Source organism: Magallana gigas, chromosome 2 (assembly GCF_963853765.1).
Source record: "Magallana gigas chromosome 2, xbMagGiga1.1, whole genome shotgun sequence".
NCBI classification, from domain to species: Eukaryota; Metazoa; Mollusca; class Bivalvia; order Ostreida; family Ostreidae; genus Magallana; species Magallana gigas.
The window spans coordinates 24,111,296-24,134,814 of NC_088854.1; the positions used below are offsets into that span (position 1 = coordinate 24,111,296).

General features: G+C 34.7%; 2 protein-coding genes across 11 annotated transcripts in view; both read right to left on the minus strand.

The window, feature by feature from the left end:
- LOC105324435 (uncharacterized) overlaps positions 1-702 on the minus strand; it is a 37,191-nt gene extending 36,489 nt beyond the window's left edge. For 9 of the 10 annotated variants that reach the window (XM_066075760.1, XM_066075764.1, XM_066075757.1 and 6 more), the window contains exon 1: positions 551-701. The gene's annotated coding sequence lies outside the window, so the exon portion shown is untranslated. Of the gene's footprint in view, positions 1-550 lie in introns of all 10 variants that reach the window. The other variant, XM_066075761.1, reaches the window with a different exon arrangement.
- Positions 703-2,214: 1,512 nt separating this feature from the next.
- LOC105324697 (structure-specific endonuclease subunit SLX4) lies at positions 2,215-22,755 on the minus strand. The gene is made up of 23 exons (XM_020065449.3): positions 22,512-22,755; positions 20,297-21,110; positions 19,859-19,974; positions 18,119-18,226; positions 17,668-17,801; positions 17,326-17,382; positions 15,671-15,784; positions 15,484-15,574; positions 15,170-15,262; positions 14,667-14,864; positions 14,287-14,436; positions 8,866-9,021; positions 8,645-8,775; positions 6,835-8,378; positions 6,276-6,478; positions 5,809-5,901; positions 5,597-5,716; positions 5,222-5,309; positions 4,883-5,015; positions 3,317-3,374; positions 3,017-3,103; positions 2,741-2,830; positions 2,215-2,530 (listed from the first exon to the last, which is right to left on the minus strand). Exons 2-23 carry the CDS (start codon positions 20,643-20,645, stop codon positions 2,435-2,437), a joined length of 4,209 nt encoding a protein of 1,402 aa, XP_019921008.3. The 5' UTR covers positions 20,646-21,110; positions 22,512-22,755; the 3' UTR covers positions 2,215-2,434.
- Positions 22,756-23,519: the final 764 nt, after the last annotated feature.

The following is a 23,519-nucleotide window of genomic DNA, read 5'->3' on the forward strand; positions in this document are numbered from 1 at the left end:
GCTTTACCACTGTATGCTTTGCCAAGGATTTATAGCCTTTTCCATAAACACAATGTCTAATTAAGAGTTTAAACGGTATCAAACTACAGCAAATATGCCTATATTTACTTTTACAAACAAAGTGTGGATAATCACATCATATCAATACTAATTTATGCACGCTCCTGTGACTTGCTGCTTGATAACTAATCTAACGTTATTTTTGACCCAAGAATATATAATTGTGACATAGGCTATTCAAGGTATGAATATCCAAAAGTTGTAATTTAGTCGTTAGCAGGAAAGTGTATATATATATATATGTTACTATAACCTATATATAATAGGCCTATATATTACGTCCCTGATTTTACATGGTCAAAATGACCAAAGTATAAAACTTTTCTCATTAATAGGATACAAGTACACCAAGCCATGTTTACGTTGAAGACTTGGTCGTGTCATAAGAGTGGCAGTGTTTTGATCGTGTCCCGGGATAGACACGATATGATTGAAACAGGTGCGCGCGATCGATGTACAATTAAAAGTTTTATCAACTGATTGTTCTTACCTTTATGTGTTATAAAGTTGTACTTTGCATTCCGGGACATAAAAGATCACACTCGTGAAATATCCACTGAGAACCGAGTCAACATGTTCTATGTACGAACTTGACAACTGGAAAAGCTTTGTCACGTGACAAGGTTGGTCGGTAATTGGAACGCATCTGGGTTTTACCTTTAACTAACTTTTTAAATGGCGGGAAATTTAATTCGAACTAAACAACGGATAGATCAAGAAAGTATAACTGGTATAACGATTGCAATAAAATTTAGGAATAATAGAGAGGTACCAAGAAGCAACAAATCTTCATAACAACATCTGGGGTCTAAAGTCCATGAGTTGACTCAGGACCCCTGACTTTGTAATGATGGCAAAAACTATAGTTTGTTCTTTCAACAAATACACTTTAAATATTGTAAAAACTGTATTCAAATCCTTCCTCCTCCTCTAAATCTTCACAGCCAGCTTACATAATTCAGCCACTATCAGTCATTATTTTCAGATGCCAGCTACAGACAAAGGTTTGGTCAGCAAACATTTGGTCTAGCTCAATCTTTTTTTTCTTTTACTAAAAAACAGGGACGTATATACTAACCTTTAGTGTATACCGTATGTCCCTGCTATTTATCAACAATTGTCAATAAAATCCAAAAAATTGATTATAAACTCTTGGCCTCTGTGTCTTGCCCTATAATTCAAGTTCAGCAATGCATGACACCAAAAATAATTTTAAAGTACTGGCATATGATACTGACTGAACAAAGCAAACTGGGCCTGCTCAAGCATCTTTCTCAGAATTCAAACTAGACATTTTGTTTTACAGACAGAGCTACTCCCAAAGGAAATGAATATCACTACCATGAAAAAAAATGATTTCAACAAAGCATTAAACAAGCAAATTAAATATTAAATGTACTTTGAGAAGCTGTTCAAATTCTGTACACTGCTAGGAGAACAGTTCATTTTTTTACCATTATAAGATGTGGTCATTATTGAAAACCCAATACTGTTACTTCATTTCTCTAATTGAGAGAGAAATCAAGATAAACAAAATACATTTCCAAAGCTGAAATCATGTTTATCGTCACATTTTTGGGGTTCAGTAGCATCAAATTTTACACTGAACTCAGCCTTCCTGAGAAAACAACATTTTGTTGATGATTAAGGTGGCTCACTACACTGTGAAATATTTTCTCAAATCAGCAGAAAATTACTTGACAATGATAGATATCATAGTGGATAAGAAGTATTTAAGTCTAATAGGCAAAAAAATGTGCAATTTTGAATGAAAAATTACATTTTCAAAAATTGAATTCAGTTAACATGAACAAAAGCTCCAGGTGGAATCGAACTCATGATCTGCGGTTCAGAAGCCCAATACTTGAACCACTGAGCTACGACGATATACAACCCAATAGAACGATATAAACAGTTTAACAAAACATCTAAATCGCCATCTTGTGACGTAGCGTCTTAAAAAGGATAAGTGTAGGTGTTGTGAGGTATCTTAATTAACCTTTCTTACATTATATGGCATACAGAATAATTTACAATATCTTTATCAGTACACTTTGGCATTACAAATTGTGATTTGCAATTCATAAAAGAATAGCAGATGTTGTCTAATTCTACACTGTTAGATTAATAGATATACCAGCCAAGAATACAAAACATAGATAAATAATTTATTCAGCACACAGGCATTCAAAAGTCCATTCCATTCAAAACAGAAATAAATACAATTCGATGCACTTATACAGGTTTAGCACATTTTTTTCACATAATTTTATATGTGCTTCATAGTACAGTATATGAAACATTAGAATTCCTCAGCTGATAAGTAAATTTCTATTAAATCTACACAAACACTTTAATAAAAATCCTCCACACATTACTCAGCCTCCTCCTCAGCTTTTTTCTTCCTTCCCCGACCTCTGCCTTTCTTTGGACTGGCTTTTCTTCTATTCTTCATAGTGAATGTAATGCACTGAAATAAAATGAATGCCTTAATTTAGCTACATGTAGGTATATGGTAAGTAACATTAAACTATTATTACCCCCTTATAAAACAGCAAAATTTTACCCCACCCCTAAAATATATTCTATTGATACAGAAGCAAACAAGACGTACACTAACATAATTCACTTAGAGTTGAAATTAACAAGCTTTTGTTCAGTATTTATTTTGAATAAAAACCTTTTCATCCAGATAGTTCATTAGTTTTTCCATGGAGCATTTTATTCCAGCTTCAGTTATCTCCCTTTTCAATCCATCCAACTCAATTGGCTAAAAAGGTAAAAAGAAAAGGGCAATGTGCTGTCAAGAGGTAATTAGATCTACATATTTAGGACACCAGTAATTTCATTTTCATTTACCGGTAAAACAGCGTAAATTCTTAAAGGTCTCTGTAACATGTTATTAATGGTTTTTGTTTATAAACACACGTTGAAGACTATTTTCATGGATACTCACCTCGTACATCAGTATCTTGGTATACATGTCTGGATTGTCTTGAATAAACTGTGAGATCTTCTGAGTCAGCTCAGGCACATCTGAAGCCTGGAAAAAAGATATTTCAGACTCTAAAAGATCATGTTTTGAAACTTCACATAAAAATTGATGTCATACGAACTTGAATCTAAAACTTTTCACAGTAAGTCATCCCTTTAGCTGTGTTATTCAGTAAATAATGCAGCCTGGAGACAAACATCAATGTAACAGATCTTAGTCAAAACTAAAATTAAAGATTCAATCTCAATTACTTGTACTTACAGCTTGAGATGGAGTTATCTCTTCTTCAACATCCATCATGGTTTCTTCAAGGACAACACTACAAAAGCATTAATTCAAAACAAAATGAAACTAGAAAACTGACCAGTCAGGAAGGGCCCCGCTATGACAATTAATATAGAGAAGTGAAAAAAACTTTGAATTCCATCCTCTTTATATTAACAGTGATGAAAAATAAATGCCCGGCATAAGATGTAAAGAACTGCAATATATAGGATCTCATGATTTGTAGTTGGATATGATTTTCATCCAGCAATTAAAGTGTTAAACTGAGGGGTAAAAATATAAGGGTGCAGCTCATGGAATGAGAGTTTAATTTGATTACATATAAAAAAAAAAATGTAAAAATTATAAGTAACAACTGTATTTTTAAAATTTCAAGATAATTCCTGAATGTCCAAAAACTCTAAATAGTAACCTTGTATCTGCATAAAACAGGAATAACCTCATGTCTTATAAAAAAAACTAAATTAAATGTGTATTTAAAAAAGATTTAAACAGGTGTTTTATAAAACGCAAGCCTTCAGTGAATGCAAATACATTGTATCACCCAGGGTTGACCTCAACTTCAGAACAAACATCAGTTGCAGACAAAGGTGTTCATTAATCTTCATATGACAGATAGAGATAAGCCTCTAAATTTTCTGCAGCAGGCAAGATAATTAATCCCAGGGGGGTTAATTGTTCTGCTCTCTCATCCTTTTCTTCTAAATTTACAATAAGATTTTTTTTTTCAGAAATGACAGAATGGGGTTATTATCTGATTACCTGTTAAAATTAACAGCATTAAGGCAGAAAAAAATAAAATAAATAATTAAGAAATGAAATAGTGAAAAAGGATATCTTAATATATATCTTGATTTTAGAATTCAATAAAATTATCATAAATCATTGTGTACGGTATTTTAACCAAAATAAAGTAAGAATATTATATTTTAAATCCATATTTCAAAGAATGTACACAATACTACACATCATTCAAAATTGTGACAGATAAAGATAAAGCTTAGGATTTTCTTCCTGTGGAAGGTTAATTAATCCCAAAGGACAAATATTGCACAGCCTTCCAAGTAAAGAATGGTAACATTCTCAGCAGTTATCTCTCTTTGCCCATTCATTCTTATGCATAGTTAAGGAATCTACCCCACCACCCCAGCTCCAAACCAGAAGACATAGAGAACCAACCTTAGCATCAAAATATGTATTTCTGAATGTATTCTGAACTACCATACCAAATTTGAACTTGATTGGGCAATCATAAAAAAAGTTATTAGAAAAAAACAGAAAATTTGTGGACGGAAGAGTGACAGACGGACAGACAGAAGGACGGACGGACAGTGATTACTATTCTAGTATCTTGCATTAGTTCAACTCCATGACTACTCAAAGCGTACTTTGCAAGTCACACTGGTACATGTAAATGTATTTAGTACATTAAGTGGCTAGTTAAAGAATTTGAGCAACAATACTATCACATAAAAATTCGTCAATGTTCCGGTGCATGTAGTACATGTATAACAGTTAAAGACAATGATTGATTATTGTTACCTCATCTCGGACCCCTGGCTGCTACTGATCTCATTGTCCTCCTCATCACCCGAGACTGAGACAAGCTCGCTTCCTTCATTCTGTTCAGTCCTTATCTCATCAACTGATGTCTCAAACTCACTATCTGTCTCATCTGTCATATAAAATCAAAGTCGGTGATAAAAAGGAAAAAGAAAATAAACTTTTTATGAGACTTCCACAAAGGAATGCATTGTCATATTAAATTAAGAAATGGGTAGAAAAGCATATATACAGCACAATTCAATAGATATATAAAGGGTAATAGATTGATTTCTGTCCAATAGAGAACACATAAATATATACAGGCAGTAGACATACATTGGTGAGTCTGCTTGTACACATCCTTCAACAGAAGCAGCATCCTCTTTTTACCCACAGGCTTAACACCTATCCTCTGTACCTCTTTCTGGAAGGAAAGTTAGGAACTATTCCAATAAAATGTCATATTTAAGGTGTTTTCTTTATTATATACTGTTACACGAAAAAATTTTTTTCCTTTGTTAGTTTTTTACCCGCATCATTTTGGAAATACTGGTAATTTCAAAAATAAATTCTAAAACAAGTTTACCAGTAATACACACATTTGCCCTAATTTTTAAATTGAAACTGAAATCCAATTTTATCATAATTCTGACGGTTTTCTTTTGGAGTAACAAACAAATTGACAAGTTCTGCAACTATCTCTGAGCTGACCTTGAGCTGGGGAGTGTTCATTGTGTCATAGCTTGGCATTGGGGTGAAAGGGGAGGGGGGAACCCAGTCTCTTGAGGCTTTTTTAGGTCGTCTATTCTCAGTTGGAGTCTTGAAGAAACTCTAGAATGAAAATCATTATAATGAGCCAGTTAGATTGCACACAATAGGCCTGCAGAGGTATAAGTATTTACTTTTGCAATACACATGCTTACCTGATTATCAGTCATTTGTGCAGTCATCTCCACATCAAAACTGTCATTGCCAAAGCTCTCACCTAGTTCATCTGGTACTTTAAGTGGAGGATTCTGTGTAAATATAATGAAACCAAATTCAAGTAAAAATCTACAATAATCTGTATACAAAAAGTGATCAATCAAAATTAATTACGATACAATGATACAAAGTATAAATTGCATAATACCAAGGTATACATGCATCTGTTCAGCATTTATGATTTTAAAAAGAGCTAAAAATTTACAAGGGTTAAAACTTTAAATTATCACATTGTAGTAGTCTTGATAATGCATAATTAAATGCATAAAATTTATTTTGTAAATGCCTTATTTCCACTAAAATAATCATTAGATGACGATCATAAAAATTCTACCACAAAAAATATATGTTTAAGAAAGATACATGTAAATGATACTCCATGTGTAGACCTTGATTGATAATTTACCTTAGATACAAGTCCTTTAGATCCCTGAGAAGCATCTGTCTGAGTATCTGGTTCTGTTAGAGGTTTAGGCATCTTCTTTGGGGTGGGACTTTTTACATCACTAGCAGACTTTGTAGGGGAAGGGAGATCACAGGCCAAAATACCTCCATCCATTCCACTGTCATTGAAACCCTCCCACACATCTGGAATTGGGTCGTCCAGGTCTAATTACAGAAAAAAGAAGTAAATAAGGATATAAATGCTGCTCAGGTAAAATTGAAAAGCACATTCAAGTTTACTGAACTTAAAAGAAGTTACTTTTGATTCTAGTCACAATTTTCAACAATAGGCGTAACTATATTCTTTGTGTAAGCCCCAGACAGAAGGTATCAAAATGTAAATGTATCAAATGCTGTACCAGTAGTGCAGAATGTTTTAAACTTCTACAATATAACTATTAAACTGTATTTAATATGCAACAAAATGGAAATTTACATGCTTATTTTCAGCTGTTTTTACAAAATATTAATCAAGAAAAATATTTACTGGAGGTATTTGTCTAGATATTATGTAAATGTACCAGCTTCATTTTCCATTCCATTTTGTTTCCTGGAATCAACACCTGGTGAAGAGTTCACTGCATCACAAATTACAACATCAGGCTGCTGTTCTTTCACTGGAGTAAGGTACCTCTCTAAGTTCACAACTACTGGCTTAGTCTTGGTAAATCGAAAAGTCTTTTTCTGACTGGGCTGCTGCTGACACACAGGAGATCCAACAGTATGTTCGGGCGAGACGACCTCACTCTTGTCTTGGATCAAAGACACTTCGTCTTCTTCACTGTCTGAACGTATTGAGGTAACTGACATTGGAGAGTTGAATCCATCATCAACATTAACACTGTTTCCATCATTGACCTCTGTTGTAATGACATCACTGCTCTGTTTAGGAGAATCTGAATCACACAGAACCTTGTTCAGGTTACTCCTCCTCAAGATTCTTTTTGATCCACCACTCGTTGATACTTTGACTGGTGTCTGGTTTCCTGCTTTAGATTGAGCTGGTGAATGTGATGAATGGGGTGTGGGTGGACTGAAGTTCCCTGGAGATAGCCCTGGGCTTAGCCTATCACTCTCAGGGAATCTACTCTGTGAGTTTACATGTTCAGGAATCTGTATGGATATAGGAGACTCAAACAAATCCAAACCCGAGGAGTCTAGTCCCTGCGCACTAATGGCTGGAGACCCTGACCTTATGTCTACTTCCCCCACTAAAATCTCCTCCCCCTCCTGAAAACTGCGAGAACTGGACCCACTGGCCACTATCAATGGGCTTTCAGCTCTCCCACTCCGGTCTGGATTCAATGACAGATCCGCAGACAGAGGATCCACAGACTGGGATTTTCTGATCACTTCTGATCCAGAACATGGAGGCGTGTCTTCAGTTTCACTGTAAATAATTAGATCCTCATCTTGATATACAATGCTGTCATTGACCTGAAGTTTTGGATTCAATTCCTCTGTTGCCAGCTCTTTATTCACCCTGTCTTGTTGATCTACACCACTGTCCTTTTCATTTTTACTTTCCATTAACTCAGATTCTTTTGTTCCGTCTTCAAATCCTTTCTCTTGATCTATGAATATAACATCCATTTCATCATTTTGCAATTTTTCTTCACTTTTTCTTTTCTTTGCTGAATTTTGCATATTACATTCATCATCTTCCTGGCATGGCTCTGCAGCAGTCCCATCAAAACTTTCATCATGAAAGAACAGCGATATCTCTCCTTCACTGATATCACTCTCCATGCCTGACTGATCGACCTCTGAACTCTCTTTCCCAGAATCCTCCTGATTCTTCCTCCCTTCAGTGACGCTGTATTTCTTTCTCTGTGTACACATGATATCATTGTAATCTTCATTAGATATTCCCTCATGAAAGTTATTCTCCTCTTCACATTCTTCATCTTCGCTTGGATTTCCCTCCTCAGTGTCCTCTGTCATCATGTTCTGTAAATTGCTTAAGTTTTTCTCCTCTGTGTCTTCTGCAGGTTCTTGGTTGTCCGCCATTTTTTGGTCATTCAGAGCAGAGGCGCAAATCTTTACTAATTCATCGATTTCCAACCTGATAAAGGACATTATATTAATTTATACTTCTATATTCAACATTCAACAAATTCCTCACCTCAAGTGTGAATATTACAGACATCAAATGATCTAAATACATGAATTGTACATCAAATTTACTCTACATCATCAAAGTTCCCAATATCAATAACATTTAACATCTCTCGATGAAAATAATAAGATTTAGCAGGAAACTGCAAAATTAATTTCAGCTAGCCTCCCCTAACTTTGTGTATGTTCACATGTAAAGAATTAAATTCTAACCATGAAGCCAAGTCCTTTATTTCGGAGACTGAACCTTTAGGAAGACAGATGGCCCCAGCATACAGGTACTTCATAACTGCCAGTACAGTGGTAGAGGAATAGTCTGTCAGCCCCACTTCATCCTGGCTGTCCTGTCAATTCAACAATCATACGCCTGTATGCATGCAGGTAAAGAATTATAATCAAATATTTGGAAGTAAAACTGAAACAGCAAGACTTACCTGGATAATCTTAGGGCACTTGAGCCCTAGAATCAGTCTGTGACCATAAATGATACCATCACTGGTCTTTATCCTTATATCACTGAAATTAGGATTGTTCACCATGGAAACCATTGTCTTTTGGTGGGCATCTGCTACCTTTTGTTTGGTTTGCTCCTTCAACAAAGAAACGTCATACAGGGTGTGAGTCATAAAACTAAACAAGAGGCCCATGGGCCACATCGCTCACCTGAGGAACAATAGGTATGATAAAATCAGCTTAATGGAGTCATAATACAAACTATCTGGACAATGTACAATAATACATGTAGATCCTGTATAAATAAAATCCATTTTCCCCTGGATATTCTTATGTTTATAATCATTAGTCCCCTTTCTGACAGGATGATTTTATAGTCATGTCATATGTTGAGTATTGCAGTTCTCAAAAAGATCCTTAACAATAGTTTATACATCGGATATAAACGTACATCAAACTCTGAACCTTCTCGTGAGGCCAAAGAATTGTCCTGGGGCCAAAGTCTTAATAATTATAAAGAATCATCTGGCTGATTAGTTTCTGAGAAGATTTTTAAAGATTTACCCTATATATTCCTTTGTTAAACTTTGACCCCCCATTGTGGCCCCACCCTACCCCTGAGGATCATGATTTTCACAACCTTGAATCTACACAACCTGAGGATGCTTTCACACAAGTTTCAGCTTTCCTGGCTGATTAGTTTTTGAGAAGAAGATTTTTAAATATTTACTCTGTTTATTCCTATGTAAAATATCGACCTCCCATTGTGGCCCAAACCTATCCCCAGGGGTCATGATTTTCACAAATTTGAATCTACACTACTTGAGGATGCTTCCACACAAGTGCCAGCTTTCCTGGCTAATTAGTTTCTGAGAAGAAGATTTTTAAAGATTTACTCTATATAATCATATGTTAAACTTCGATCCCCCATTGTGGCCCCAACCTACCCCCAGGGGTTATTATTTTCACAACTTTGAATCTACACTACCTGAGGATGCTTCCACACAAGTTTCAGCTTTGCCGGCTGATTAGTTTCTGAGAAGCAGATTTTTAAAGATTTACTCTATATATTCATATGTTAAACTTCGATCCCCCATTGTGGCCCCACCCTACCCCCGGGGGTAATGATTTTCACAACTTTGAATTTACACTACCTGAGGATGCATCCACACAAGTGTCAGCTTTTCTGGCTGATTTGTTTCTGAGAAGCAGATTTTTAAAGATATACTGTATATATTCCTATGTAAAACTTCGATCCCCCATTGTGGCCCCACCCTATCCCAGGGGGTCATGATTTTCATAACTATGAATCTACACTACCTGAGGATGCATCCACACAAGTGTCAGCTTTCCTGGCTGATTAGTTTCTGAGAAGAAGATTTTTAAAGATATACTGTATATATTCCTATGTAAAACTTCCAACCCCCCCCCCCCCCCCCCCCATTGTGGCCCCACCCTCAGGTGAGCTAAAAAGATTAAGTTTACAATACAATAAGTTGTTAAAGTTGGTTTCTGGGAGAACAGACTTTGAACATTTTCTTAATAAATATTGACAATTTTTTTACTTTTTTAATCTTTAGTTTTTAAGATCTGTGTACAAACATAGAATTGTGAGCAAATCTTTGTATCTTGCTTATAATTCGAAGCTTAACACTCAAATATGGTTAGTAAATAGAAATTGTAAACAATTAAACACAAGAAACATGCACTATAACAAATAAAGAACACAATTTATTTTTTCGAAATGAATCATATATATATACATGTATATACCAGTGGCGTAGCCGCCGTTAGGCACTTAAGGCACGTGCCTACACATCATTTTAAGACCAAAAATTAAAAATGTTAAAATATCACATTTAATTAAAAAAAAAAATTTTTTTTAAAAAGCACACAGCAAATATCTTTCTTTTCCCTATTTCAAATCTCTGATTGTTTTAAGGTCACAAATATGTGACGTCGATGATGCTAATTATTGCGCAGTCAATCAGTGAAAAACATCACAGGCAATTAACCAAAAGTAAGACCACTGGATGAAATGTTTAAAATCATATTCATAGATCGAGGCATATTGCGATCTCAACTATCATTGCCAAATTTGCGCTAATAAAAATGGACGCCTTGACTTCGTGTAACATCATGTGCGACTTAAAAAAAACAACAAAGCAATATTTCTGTTTTCTTATTACTATCAAAATTTAAAATAACCATTACAACTGTTTTTGAATCATGACATTCAATTACAAAGTCTAAATGTTTTCCCTTTAATAGTAAACTAACTATAGAGACAGATAATAGCTTTCGTGTAAGAAGATGGGTGGATAAGGCGTGTAAAACCTATGCACGGACGGAAAGGATACTGAAAAATTTAAATATCAATAAATCTGATATTTTTAAAAAATATATTCAAAACAATAAATATTTAACATATCCTCGAATTTTTACCTTTTTTAAATATGTTCAATACTTGGAATATGTTGACTCAAACAGGCGTATACGTATATCAAAACTTCCAATAGTGTCATTTTTTTTTTTTACAACTTCATGGTCTTTTCTTTTTTATAGTGAGTCTCTGCTCCATATTTTTCTCATAGTCTAAATAAGGTTTTATGGAAAACAAACCGATTTCAATCAACAGAAACGTGGAGAGATGACCCACTATACAATAAAAATTTCATTTTGTATCTCAACAATTGAACGTTTTGAAAAAATAATTCGTCCGTAAAATCGTGGCCAAAGTTCAAGGCACTCGTAATATTTAAACAATCTATTTTGTTGTGTGTGAAATGGCTTACCAGACATTAGCTAACCTTACTTAAGTAGGGTTTTTATGTTGTGGGTTCGATTCCACCAAAATTTAAGGTAATATTTTTTTTCTATCGTTTGTTAAACTTAATAAAAACTGAATTTATTTAGAAATTGTGCTTTTGCAAAACTTGTGTAAGAAGTAATTGATAAAATAAATTCAAAATTGTATTTTACGATGAAACCGAATGGGCATGTCCCCTTTCTTAATTATTTCCCCATCTTCTTCCCGCCATTCACTTTGATAACGCTTAAAAAAGGACTGCTGGTGAAAACAATGTTGGATTGTATTAAAAAATGTTTTTTGACTTTTTACGATGAAAAAATCTTTTACAAAACTCCAAATTTTATGTGCGAAAAGTGCCTAAAATTTGTTCCTGTGTGTTCTATAAAACATGAAATCCGTTTTCCGTCGGGGGGCTTCGCCACCCTGAACCCCCTACCAGGGCGCTGCCCTGGACCCGCTGGGGGCCTTGAGCGGCCCCCAGACCCCTCGCCGTATTTGGTGCCTATACTTCATTCTAGCTCTAGCTACGCCACTGTATACCTACATATTTCCGTCAGCGATATCAAAAGAAAATGCCGAATTACCGATAGAAGGAATTGTATTTCAGTACCCCTACATCAGATTTTGCTTAATTTGCGCAGGTAAACAGTTAACTGTTTGATTTACCGAAGTATCTGTTTGAATTGATACGTAAAAATCACGAAATACCTGTAGACGATAGTTTCCAGGTTTAAAAGCGTAAATAATGAAAACGAAACGAAAATCCGAACAAGCTAACACCAACACACTTGTTTGATCCTTGTTGGAACAATTAGAAAATTAATCAATAAACAATAAAAACAGAGGGAAATGCACTTTAGTACGTTGTTAATGCATCAGATTTAATCATTTTCGCAGGTAAACATTTACCGAAGTCTATGTTCCAAATACAAGGCGATTGTTTCCCAAGTTAAAAAGCAAAATGAAACGAAAAAATGAAAACAAACTAAAACCAACATCACAAGTGAAAATGACAACGCGTTGAAATATTTAACCTCAATTTACTTCACAATAATCGGCACCAAGGTTATTTCCATGTTTCATAGATTATATTCGCACGTGAACTGTTGCACAACAAACTGCCAGCTTCAAACAAAGAACCTCGTTTTCGAGATGCGGTAGACTGGCGATGCCTGTCATAAGACCAGTCTATCGCAATGAATTGCCAGTCTACGATATATGGAATAACGAGCCATTCTTTATAAGTATTTTCGCAATTATCTCAAATTTGGAACAGAAATCGCCTATAAGTTTTGCAATTTATATTTTCCTTTCCCTAAGGATGATTTATGCTAAATTACGTTAAGATTAACTCGGTAGTTCTTGAGAAGAAGATTTTTAAAAATGCACCCCCCTTTTTCTACAGTTTCAAGGTTTTCTCCGCTTTGAATACAGATCGGACTTTTATTTCTGCAATTTATATTCGCCCTCCCATAAGGATGCTTTGTGCCAAATTTGGTTGAAATTGGATAAGCGGTTTTAGAGAAGAAGTTCAAAATGTAAAAAGTTTACAGACGGACAGACGGACAGACAGACGGACAGACGGACGGACGGACGGACGACGGACAAAATGTGATCAGAATAGCTCACTTGAGCTTTCAGCTCAGGTGAGCTAATTACCGTATTTTTCGGAAATTAGGTCGATACTTTTTTTTCCTGACACGTGGACCTCGCCCTATTCATCGCTTTGCCCAATTTATGTTTTTTTTTTTGGGCTGGAAAATTTGATATGAAGTTTTGCGAAAATTTATGCAACGCTCCAATAAAATCATGAGGTTTACTATAATACTGCTTGAATTTCTGTGTAAAAATCTGTGTAAATAGATTTATTTCTTCTTACATTTCTTACTTAGATCACTGACTGAATCACCTTTCGATCATTATTATATGCTGTCATGCATTTTGATCGTGTGCTTACGATAAACAGGAAATCTATTTCGCGCGGTAAAAGTAAAATGAGAACTGTACAAAGGGTAATTACGGGGGAAAAATATCGTTGGGTAGAAATAAAAAAAAAAACAATTTGTTTTCATAATAAAATACATGAACAAGTTTTTTTCTGTTTATTCAACATAAAACTTTCGATGAAATTTTAGCCAGGTGTCTCTGAAATCAGTGTAGGTAGCGCTCACTTTGTTTATACACAGTTGAACTCTCGGCACGTGCTACTCATGCCCGCAGGCTTCAATAAGATCAGAGGTTGACTCTTAAATTAAAACCAGCTGTACTGAATTAATTGGTTTGAAAATTTTGATGCAATTTAAGACATTTCTTACGATGTTTTCAAGAAATACATTTTATTTCCCTTTTGTTTAAAACTGTGAAATAAGATTAAAGGCTACTATATGATAACGTTATTGGTTTAAACCATTTATTCATTAGAACTAGCGGTAATTTTTCGACCAATTCTTCGAAGTCGACCTATTTATACTTTTTTAAAATTTTTTGGCTAAAAACGGCCTCCTTCGCCCAATAAAAAGTACCTACCTAATTTTCGAAAAATACGGTATCTATTACTATTTCAGGACTTCTTATTTGGCAAATTCATTACCTGCACTTTGACAGGAGAGTCTGGACAGAAACCACTGCAGGTCAGGTCAAGGTCACCAGATGAACTAGCATTGACCTCTAACTCTGCTAGTATCACTGCAGTCTGAGTGGAGGCCAACATAGTGTCACCATGAAAAGTACTGCTTCCAACCTGTGAAATACAATCAGAATGAAACAAATGTTAGTGGCAATGTGAATCTAAGTTATAAATTAACACCAATACGAATGTATGTAGTAACTAGTGAGCATTGCTTGCTTGCTTTAACTTAGTTCTACGCATTGATCTTAACTTCATTTCATCATTGTATATTCATAATCTAGAGTGTGCTGTATACAGACAGTTCTAAAACTTGATGCCTCTGAAATGTCAGTAAGCTCTACCTCGGTCTTGTCTGGGATTCCTTTGTAGGTGGACTGTCTTCGGCCCGGAATGCTTTCTACCTTTTTGATGTTGGAGCCCACAACAAATCGACTGACACATATAGGGGGCATAAGTTTTTCCACATAGAACTTATCTTTGTTTTCAAAGGCGGTTAAACTCTCTGTGGATAACTCACATCTTGACCATAAAGAAGGCATCTAGGTAATAAAAAGAACTGTATGTAGCAAAATTCACAACTCAAATCATTTATTCTTTGACTGAAAAATATTTTACAGTAAAACTTTGATATCACGAATATTGAGATATCAAATACAATGGATATGTTGAAGTTAGATGGAAGTCCCAACTACTGTTTCTTTTGTGCATTTTAACCTCCTTTGAGATAATTTGGTAAAACTTTAGTTGTTATATATATTTCCAGATTTGCTCCAATCAATATGAAAATGAATACAAATTTAAAGTACTAATAACAGTAGATAGAGCGTGTACTAACTCAGTGTACCTTGTCATTGTCAGATGAGTACTTTTCTTGAATAAGACTACCACAGAAGGCAGGGGCCAAATTCTCCATTTCATTGTCATCATCATCTAGATCCTGTTAAAACAAAGAATCAATCTTTTCCAGAATCTACACATGATAAGAGAATTTGTTCTTATAAACTTCAGTAAAACTATTGCTAAGGAAAGTATACCGGTATGTACACTGTGTATAACTATCATTTTCAAATATATGGTTGAAACAGCAACTGTCATAGACAACCTCAGGAGACTACTGAACATATACACTGACATACTTCAATAGCAACTGAAACTCACCTGGGGAATCAGCATGGCTGCCACCCTCTCTGATCGTCTCTTCTGTTTTTCCTCCTCTGATAGCAGGACCACAAGAGATGGGGTGGGATCTCTATGAAAGGTCATAATCATATGATTTGTTTTTCTCCATATGAATATAAGCTGAATGCAACTTGTCGTTAGACACACAAGTTTCTAGACAACTTACGCCTTTTTCTTCCGGCCCTGTTTCTGGAGCTGTGTCTCTGTTTTCTTGCTGACATTTTTATTCGACAAAGAATCAGATATGGCCAGAGCAGTCTGCAGCTCTTCCTCGTATTTACTGAAATTGTGAATAAAATATCAACAAAATGTCCATGCAATGAAGGAACACCTGATTCTGCTTTCCGGTATACCATACAGCATATGACACTATACTGACAAGAATAGAATTCCTGGGTCCCCCGCCGGTCAAGCAGTATACTAGTATCGAGTCTATCGACCAAGGCTGATTTAGAAACTTGACCAAGGTATTAGTGGTATAAACATTTGGTATAAATTTAATGAAAATCCGTCAAAATTTGTAGGCATGAGAGCGCTTACAAGGTCAATTTTTCGATAAAACGGAGTCATTATTGTGGTCAAAGTCCCATAACTCCAACAAAAAGTATCGACCAATGCTGATTTTTGAACTTGACCAAAGTATTAGTGGTATAAACATTTGGTTTAAATTTAATGAAAATCCGTCAAAATTTGTAGGCATGATAGCGCTTACAAGGTCAATTTTTCGATAAAACGGAGTCATTATTGTGGTCAAAGTCCCATAACTCCAACAAAAAGTATCGACCAATGCTGATTTTCGAACTTGACCAAGGTATTAGTGGTATAAACATTTGGTATAAATTTAATGAAAATCCGTCAAAATTTGTAGGCATGAGAGCGCTTACAAGGTCAATTTTTCGATAAAACGGAGTCATTATTGTGGTCAAAGTCCCATAACTCCAACAAAAAGTATCGACCAATGCTGATTTTCGAACTTGACCAAGGTATTAGTGGTATAAAATTTGGTATAAATTTAATGAAAATCCGTCAAAATTTGTAGGCATGAGAGCGCTTACAAGGTGAATTTTTCAATAAAACGGAGTCATTATTGTGGTCAAAGTCCCATAACTCCAACAAAAAGTATCGACCAATGCTGATTTACGAACTTGACCAAAGTATTAGTGATATAAACATTTGGTTTAAATTTAATGAAAATCCGTCAAAATTTATAGGCATGAGAGCGCTTACAACGTCAAATTTGGATAAAACGGAGTCATTATTGTGGTCAAAGTCCCATAACTCCAACAAAAAGTATCGACCAATGCTGATTTTCGAACTTGACCAAGGTATTAGTGGTATAAACATTTGGTATAAATTTAATTAAAATCCGTCAAAATTTGTAGGCATGAGAGCGCTTACAAAAAAGTGTGACGGATGGACGCACGGACACACGGAACGGATGCCCGGCATTTCTATGTCCCCGCTCCGCGTTGCGGTGGGGGGACAAAAATCAACAATGTCTACGAAGTTTTTTTTTATAACCAAAATATCTGCTCTTTTAGAGAACTAAGGCATCATTTGAATTCATGGTGGCTCAAACTTTGTGGCCCTTACCAGTGAATTTACATTCTCACCAAATTATGAAATACAGTTTTTATTCATTATCTAAACAAATAACTTGAGAAAACTTCATACCCAAGAACCAGTGGAAAAATTAGCCCTAACAAATTCAAATGATTCCACAGTATGTCAGGTTACTTTGGCAGAGTAAAGTTGATTATTGAAAACTACAGTATCTTGTAAGGTGCAAGTTGTACATATGTACATTGTATCAATACTCACCTCTGTGGTTCTTTCAGCTTTTTCTTGGTCTGCTTACTGAGTTTGCTAATGGTTGATCTGAGTAATGTAAGAATGAGAACACAGAATATACAACCTCTTTAACTGTGACATTAATTGAGAAATATATTTTATCATCAGGCCAAACGAAATGCTTTCTTGTACTGAAACAATTTTTTTTACAGTCCCAATCGATTACCGGTAGATGTGATCCTGATTACATCGGCTTACCATACTCATCAAATAATATGAAACAACATTTAAAACGAATCAAACTATCACAACAGAATCGTGTCATTGGTTTACGTGGATCCCCTTGTTGGTGAGATTGACCGATCCACTGACCTTGCTGCCAGAGGAACCAGCCCTGCCGCTATGTTCACCTGTCTCTCCTCCTCCTGCTGTTTTATAAGTGTCAGAAGTTGGTCTGTCGACACCCCCAGCTTCTGACTGCACTTTTTCATGTGGATTTTTCTTCCCTATGAACAATCAGTAGATGATCAAATAAAGTAGTTGTTGAACTTTTTGTATTTGTTTACCAGCACTTAAACATATTTTGTATAAATTTGTTTCTGTTTAGTAGGTAACATTTAAACTCTCCTGAGCAAGATTCAGGTAATTACCATGTTGTATACAACTTTTAATCCTACATTTAACAAAATATAAAGTCAGAGTAAATAATAGACACTTGATTTTTTTTTTCAGACTAATACTAAACCTCACTATTGTACATCAAAAAGCATAAATATATCTAATTTTAGGTAAATTGATGACATATCAGTAATGTTTGACCCACACTTTCAGTCTTCAGAGCTTTGCCACACATAGGACAGTCCAGCACTGCTGTCTTGGCCTTCTCCAGCTGTTCTGTCTTCTCAGTTTCTTTTTGTTTCATCTCATCTACCTGTAAAATCATGAAAAACATACTTGTCCTTTTTAATTGTGTAAGCATCACAGTCAATTTTTTTTTACTTAACCATTAAATGTTTAATGCCACAGAAAACTTTTTTTTTAACTACAGTTAAATGGACATTGAGATGTGCCATTTTAATAAGAAGTTTGGGTCAATGTGGTTAAAAATTTAAAATGATATTGATCCCTACAAAATTTTTTCAATAAGTAAAATTGAAAACATGTAGTGATAAACCTGACTTTTAAATTTACTCATTTAAACTGGCTGATTTATCGGCTACAGAATATCAATTGACAATCTTTTTTACAAGGCACCATTATCAAACTTATGTACAAAATATTCTATACATATCCTTCATACATAATATATACAATGAATCCTGGATGGAACAGCAGGTAAAGGGACTGTAGTCCATATTGATTCTCACCCAGGGATGTGATTAGGGATGTGATTGGCAGAAAAAAAAACCCAGGAGGAAATCAAATCAGTCCGTGTCCCAGGGTTGGCCGGGAAATACCAGGGTAAATACCGGTATTTCCCGTCCCGGTCAATACTACTGTTTTTCACTAATCTGGGAAATACTGGGAAATACAAATTTATAATCTTTATTTCTTTAATTTTTTCAATGCAAAACATATGTTTATGATAAAAGATATTAACAATAAGCATCAAAAACCAATTTATCCCACTTTCCCATTTCACTGCCAGTTTATGAATCTTAAATTCACCAATCACCTATTCCCAAAGACTTCTATAGCTGCTAAAGTACAAATTTTAGTCCAGCTTTTTGATTTATAATTCAAAGCACAAAATAAACTGTTATAATTACTGTAAGTGTTACAAGTAACAATTATATAATCACACATGTTGTTATAATAAATGACACTTGACAGTTTTGTGCTCCTGTTTTGGGGAGATATATACTATGAGTGGGGCTGATTGGCTTCTTCTTAGGTGTGTTGCATACTGAGGTAGTGACCCAGTCACACTTTATTTTTCATAATTTTCTTGCACCATTTTCACATTCACCAAATAAACAGAAAATGGAACTTTTCATATTATGTTTATGATAACTGTATAGATTCACCTATACCTGACTAGTCTTAAAAACAAATAACAATCTTGTCAATGAATGAACCATGTTTGGAGTATTCATAAGAAGATAACCAATGCATTACTGGGCAGTCAAACTTGTTAAAATCAAAGAACATTATAAAATGTCAAAAAGCTGACAAGGTGTACTATTGTCTACATCCCTACAGATTTGATTAAGACTAATGTCTAAGTATGAAGTACTATAATATGTAGTTGTACTTTATTTCCCAGTATTTCCCGGGAAATACCAGTAATTCCCGGGAATTACCAGTATTTCCCACCGTCCTGGGAAATATGAGTATTTCCCGCTTTTTTGCCAACCCTGCCGTGTCCTGTACATCTTCGCTAGCCAAGGGTTTACGATCCACTCTGTTATTCTACAACAGTTTTAGAGTAACAGAGTGGATTGTAATTTAAACCCTTGGCTAGCAAAGATGAGGTCTGCACTGATCTTAAAAATGACCTTTTTGACTTTTTTAAATCCGCCGAAATCAGTTTTTCTATCTTAGTATTACATGTAATGCCTACCTTGTCCATACACCTGTTGAGGTGCTGTGTTTTCCTGGCTGAGTTAAAATGAGAGAGATCCTTTGTACAGAACTGACAAACAAATTTCTCCTGGCTAAGCTCATCTTGATTTGATCCTATAAGGAACCACAATAAAAATAAAACCGGATCCTGTAAAGACTGAAATGCTGGTATCAAAATGGTATCAAAAATCAAACATATCAACATCAGCTGTCATAAACAAAAATATGAATCAAGTAAACCCATAGTAAAGCTATTAGCACTATCAAAAACAGACTAAGTTTACGCTTAATATCATTAGATGCCAAAAAGGATCAACTTAATGTTGTTAAAACTGACGAGTCTGAAAAAATTAATGACACCATACAATACTGTGTAAAATGCAGCCAAGACAAATCACTGAGGCATTCAACTGTAGCACCAACTCCCACACCCTACCTTTTTTCTGGAATCTCTCCTTCAAGCAACTGACAACATGTGACTGAAAGGCGTTTGTAGTCAACATCAATTCACAAGTTGGACATTTCTTGAAACTGTCAGCATCATCTTCTTTCTTTGATTCAAAAACAGAAGATGCCGCTGCCTCTGGTACATCTAAATCCATCTGACATTGTGCTGAAGTTTGCTCTTTGTACCTGTTGTTGCTGACTTGAAATTCACATGTTTCATTTAATGAATTCTGCGGCATTGACAAAATATTTTGAAGTGCATTCTTTCCCCCTTTCTTTTTCTTCTGTAGCGATAGTTTGGACTTTGTATTCTCTTCATCTTTTTTCCTTGTTTTCATGATTTATAAGGTTGATGAATGAATCTCACAAAACCAAACTCTGAAGTCACATGTACACAATTCAAATAATTCAGTTCTATCACAATATTTCACATAATTCATTTATTTGCAGTCCTTCCTGTCTTTTACACACTAATATCTTTACAAAGAAGTCTACATATAATTAACTTTAATTATCATATAATTAAACAAAAATGTCTCTAGCCAATGAGACAAAAAAACATGTTCATACAGAAAAATGTACAAATATTCCAAAAGACTGACTTAGAGGTGTCAAATAGTCATTATTGCCTGGTTTAATGAGGTGGTTTCCTGTCAGTATATTGAAACTCGTCGGAATATTGCTCATTTATAATTCTTTCTGCTTCCTCCATCATGTAACGGTAATCAGCTTTTATTAGTTCATCCTTAAGACGCTCTCTTTCCATTTCTTTTTCAGGATGCAAGGGGAAATATTTTCGCAAGCTGAAACACGGAATGTATTCAGAGTCACTACCATAGTTAACTTCTATTAAACAAAAATTACACAACTACAGGTCCTGATAAAACTAAGATCAAATAATCTTTTTTTGTTATTCATTTTAAGTAGCAAAGTTGCTACATTCGAATAGAAAAAAAGTAAGAATTCACATTTTTAAACATCAGAGAAAATCTTAAACTCCTTTATATTCTCAGTTTTACTTTTATTTTTATTTTAATAAATGTATGTTAATAATTATATATCAATCCATGTATAATTTTTTTATTTGTAGCATGTTTCTTTTAAATGCCTTATTGCAGTATAACATCAGTACCGTATAGAACGAAAACTACCTGCCTTTGGGACTGCAACCCAATAATTGTGAAAATGATATATTATACAATTATTTAATGCCTGAGCAGTCAATAGAGTCGAATAGACCAGAGTATTTTTCCCTTGGTGCAAGGAACAGCTCAGACCAATGGCCGAGGACAATAGAACACACTAAGCTGTATGTAGGCCTATCCGTTTTGAAACATAAATTCCTATTCAGACTTATAAATCCCTAGATAGAATGTTCTATCGTTAAAATGACAGATGTCCTACGGACTCGGTTTAACGATAGAATTCGTCCCATATACTCGCTTCATAGCAAATAAAAAAAGTATTTCGCACTGTATCTGGCCTAAACTTTCATATGATTGGTCTAAAATACCTACTATGTTGCTCTTTTAACTGTTTTTGCAACGAAATCACTGCAACTTTCAACATCATGTTTGAAAATTCGCTGTTTATGGTCGCAATGTAATGATAAAATCTGAGACATTCCGAGTGCGATATCCGACAAAATGGCAAATTCAAACATGTATTTTAACAAAATGCCTTGGTATGACTCATTAAATGGATATTTTGTGGATTAAACTACATATGCATGTTCATAAAGGTTTGTAATGTATAGAAATGTGTTTTTCCCATGCAGATTATTTTTAACAGACTTAAAATTGACACAAAGCTGATCCGCTTCGCGGCTGCTACATTGCAAGTATATGGGATGAATTCTTACTGTGACCTGAGCGTAGCCTGGTCATGGTAAGATTATTCTTTTTAATAAATCCCATACGACTAATATATTCTATTTTAAATAGAAATGCAAAAATGGCAATGTGGCCCAAACAGTTTGCTTAGCGAAGACAAAAGTGGTCAGACCGACTTATAACACTGATCTATGCAAATCTGCGGTTCAAAAGAACAATTCTGGTTGAAAATGGCATGTCAAACAGAATTTTCACGTATAGACATGTTAGAGCAACGGATCTGCAGAAAACCCTGATCAAGCTAAAACTGTAAAACAAATATCATTATTGACCTTTGATCAAACAAAACATATTTTGGGACCATTTTCTTACCCAAACATCGAAAAAACTGTTACAGTAGTGACCGCTAACGAGATTCCAATGAAGGTTTTCTTTAACAATTTAACAACAGGTGTCGTAACTCTGAATTCCGGGTCTATACGCCGAGTTTTAACCATAATGACTAAAAGAACAAGATAGTTGCGTTGATCAACTTTCCTACACAGGAATTATCATTTTTGAGGGCACCTTTCAAAACTCCTTTCTCGTGGTTCAAAACACGGATGTCGTATTCATTCGCTAAAGGAGAAAATAGAACGGATACAAAATCCGGATTGTTAAATATATAAAAGTTTTTTTCAAAAACTAAGCATTAGGTTTTTTCCTTTATTTCAACTTTGTACACATATTCTGCTAATGAATTTAATTTTCACCAATGTTTTACGAGTATAACATAACATGTAGCAGTGTAGATTGAAATTTTGATAAATTTTTACAAGGTAAAAACTTATCTTACTCATCCATGCATTATCTCAAATTAATTTGACCTTTTTGCACAAAAATGCAATACCAGCCTGTTTGGCATTTGTTGAAATTATTTCATCAAATATTTTTATGAATTATGCACAATGGTCAGTTTGAATAATCTGTATAAATCTGCATAATTTTTTTCCAGACTTCCAGTACGTTTAAGAAAATTGTTTATTGTGAGAAAAAGGAACGGGAGGGGGAAGACTGCCTGATGCTCAAGGTGCCTGGAGTATACAAGTAAGTAATAAAATGTAAATGATCATTATTGCTTACAGGCACTTGTGTCTGCAACAAAGCTTGTACCTCATAGTATAATGGCCCGTTACACATGTATTACATATATACTGCAATACTATTGGGTGAACTTTGCTGAAGAAACATTAAGCTAGTGCCTACTCTATTGCTGATAAGGTACATGATTAATCTCCATTAGGATTTAACTCTTTTAAATTTTTAAGTTAATATAAATATTTCAACCATGTAAATAAACTGCATATAAACATGATTTAGACATCATTTAACTATTAATTT

Excerpts from the sequence above, each read along its gene's own strand:
- LOC105324697 (XM_020065449.3), bottom strand. The coding sequence starts at position 20,645 with ATGAAAACAAGGAAAAAAGATGAAGAGAATACAAAGTCCAAACTATCG. Across the intron at positions 18,227-19,858 it reads TCAACAGGTGTATGGACAAG|GTAGATGAGATGAAACAAAA; the intron begins GTAGGCATTACA and ends ATGATTTTACAG. Across the intron at positions 15,785-17,325 it reads AAGCTGAAAGAACCACAGAG|TAAATACGAGGAAGAGCTGC; the intron begins GTGAGTATTGAT and ends TCACAATTTCAG.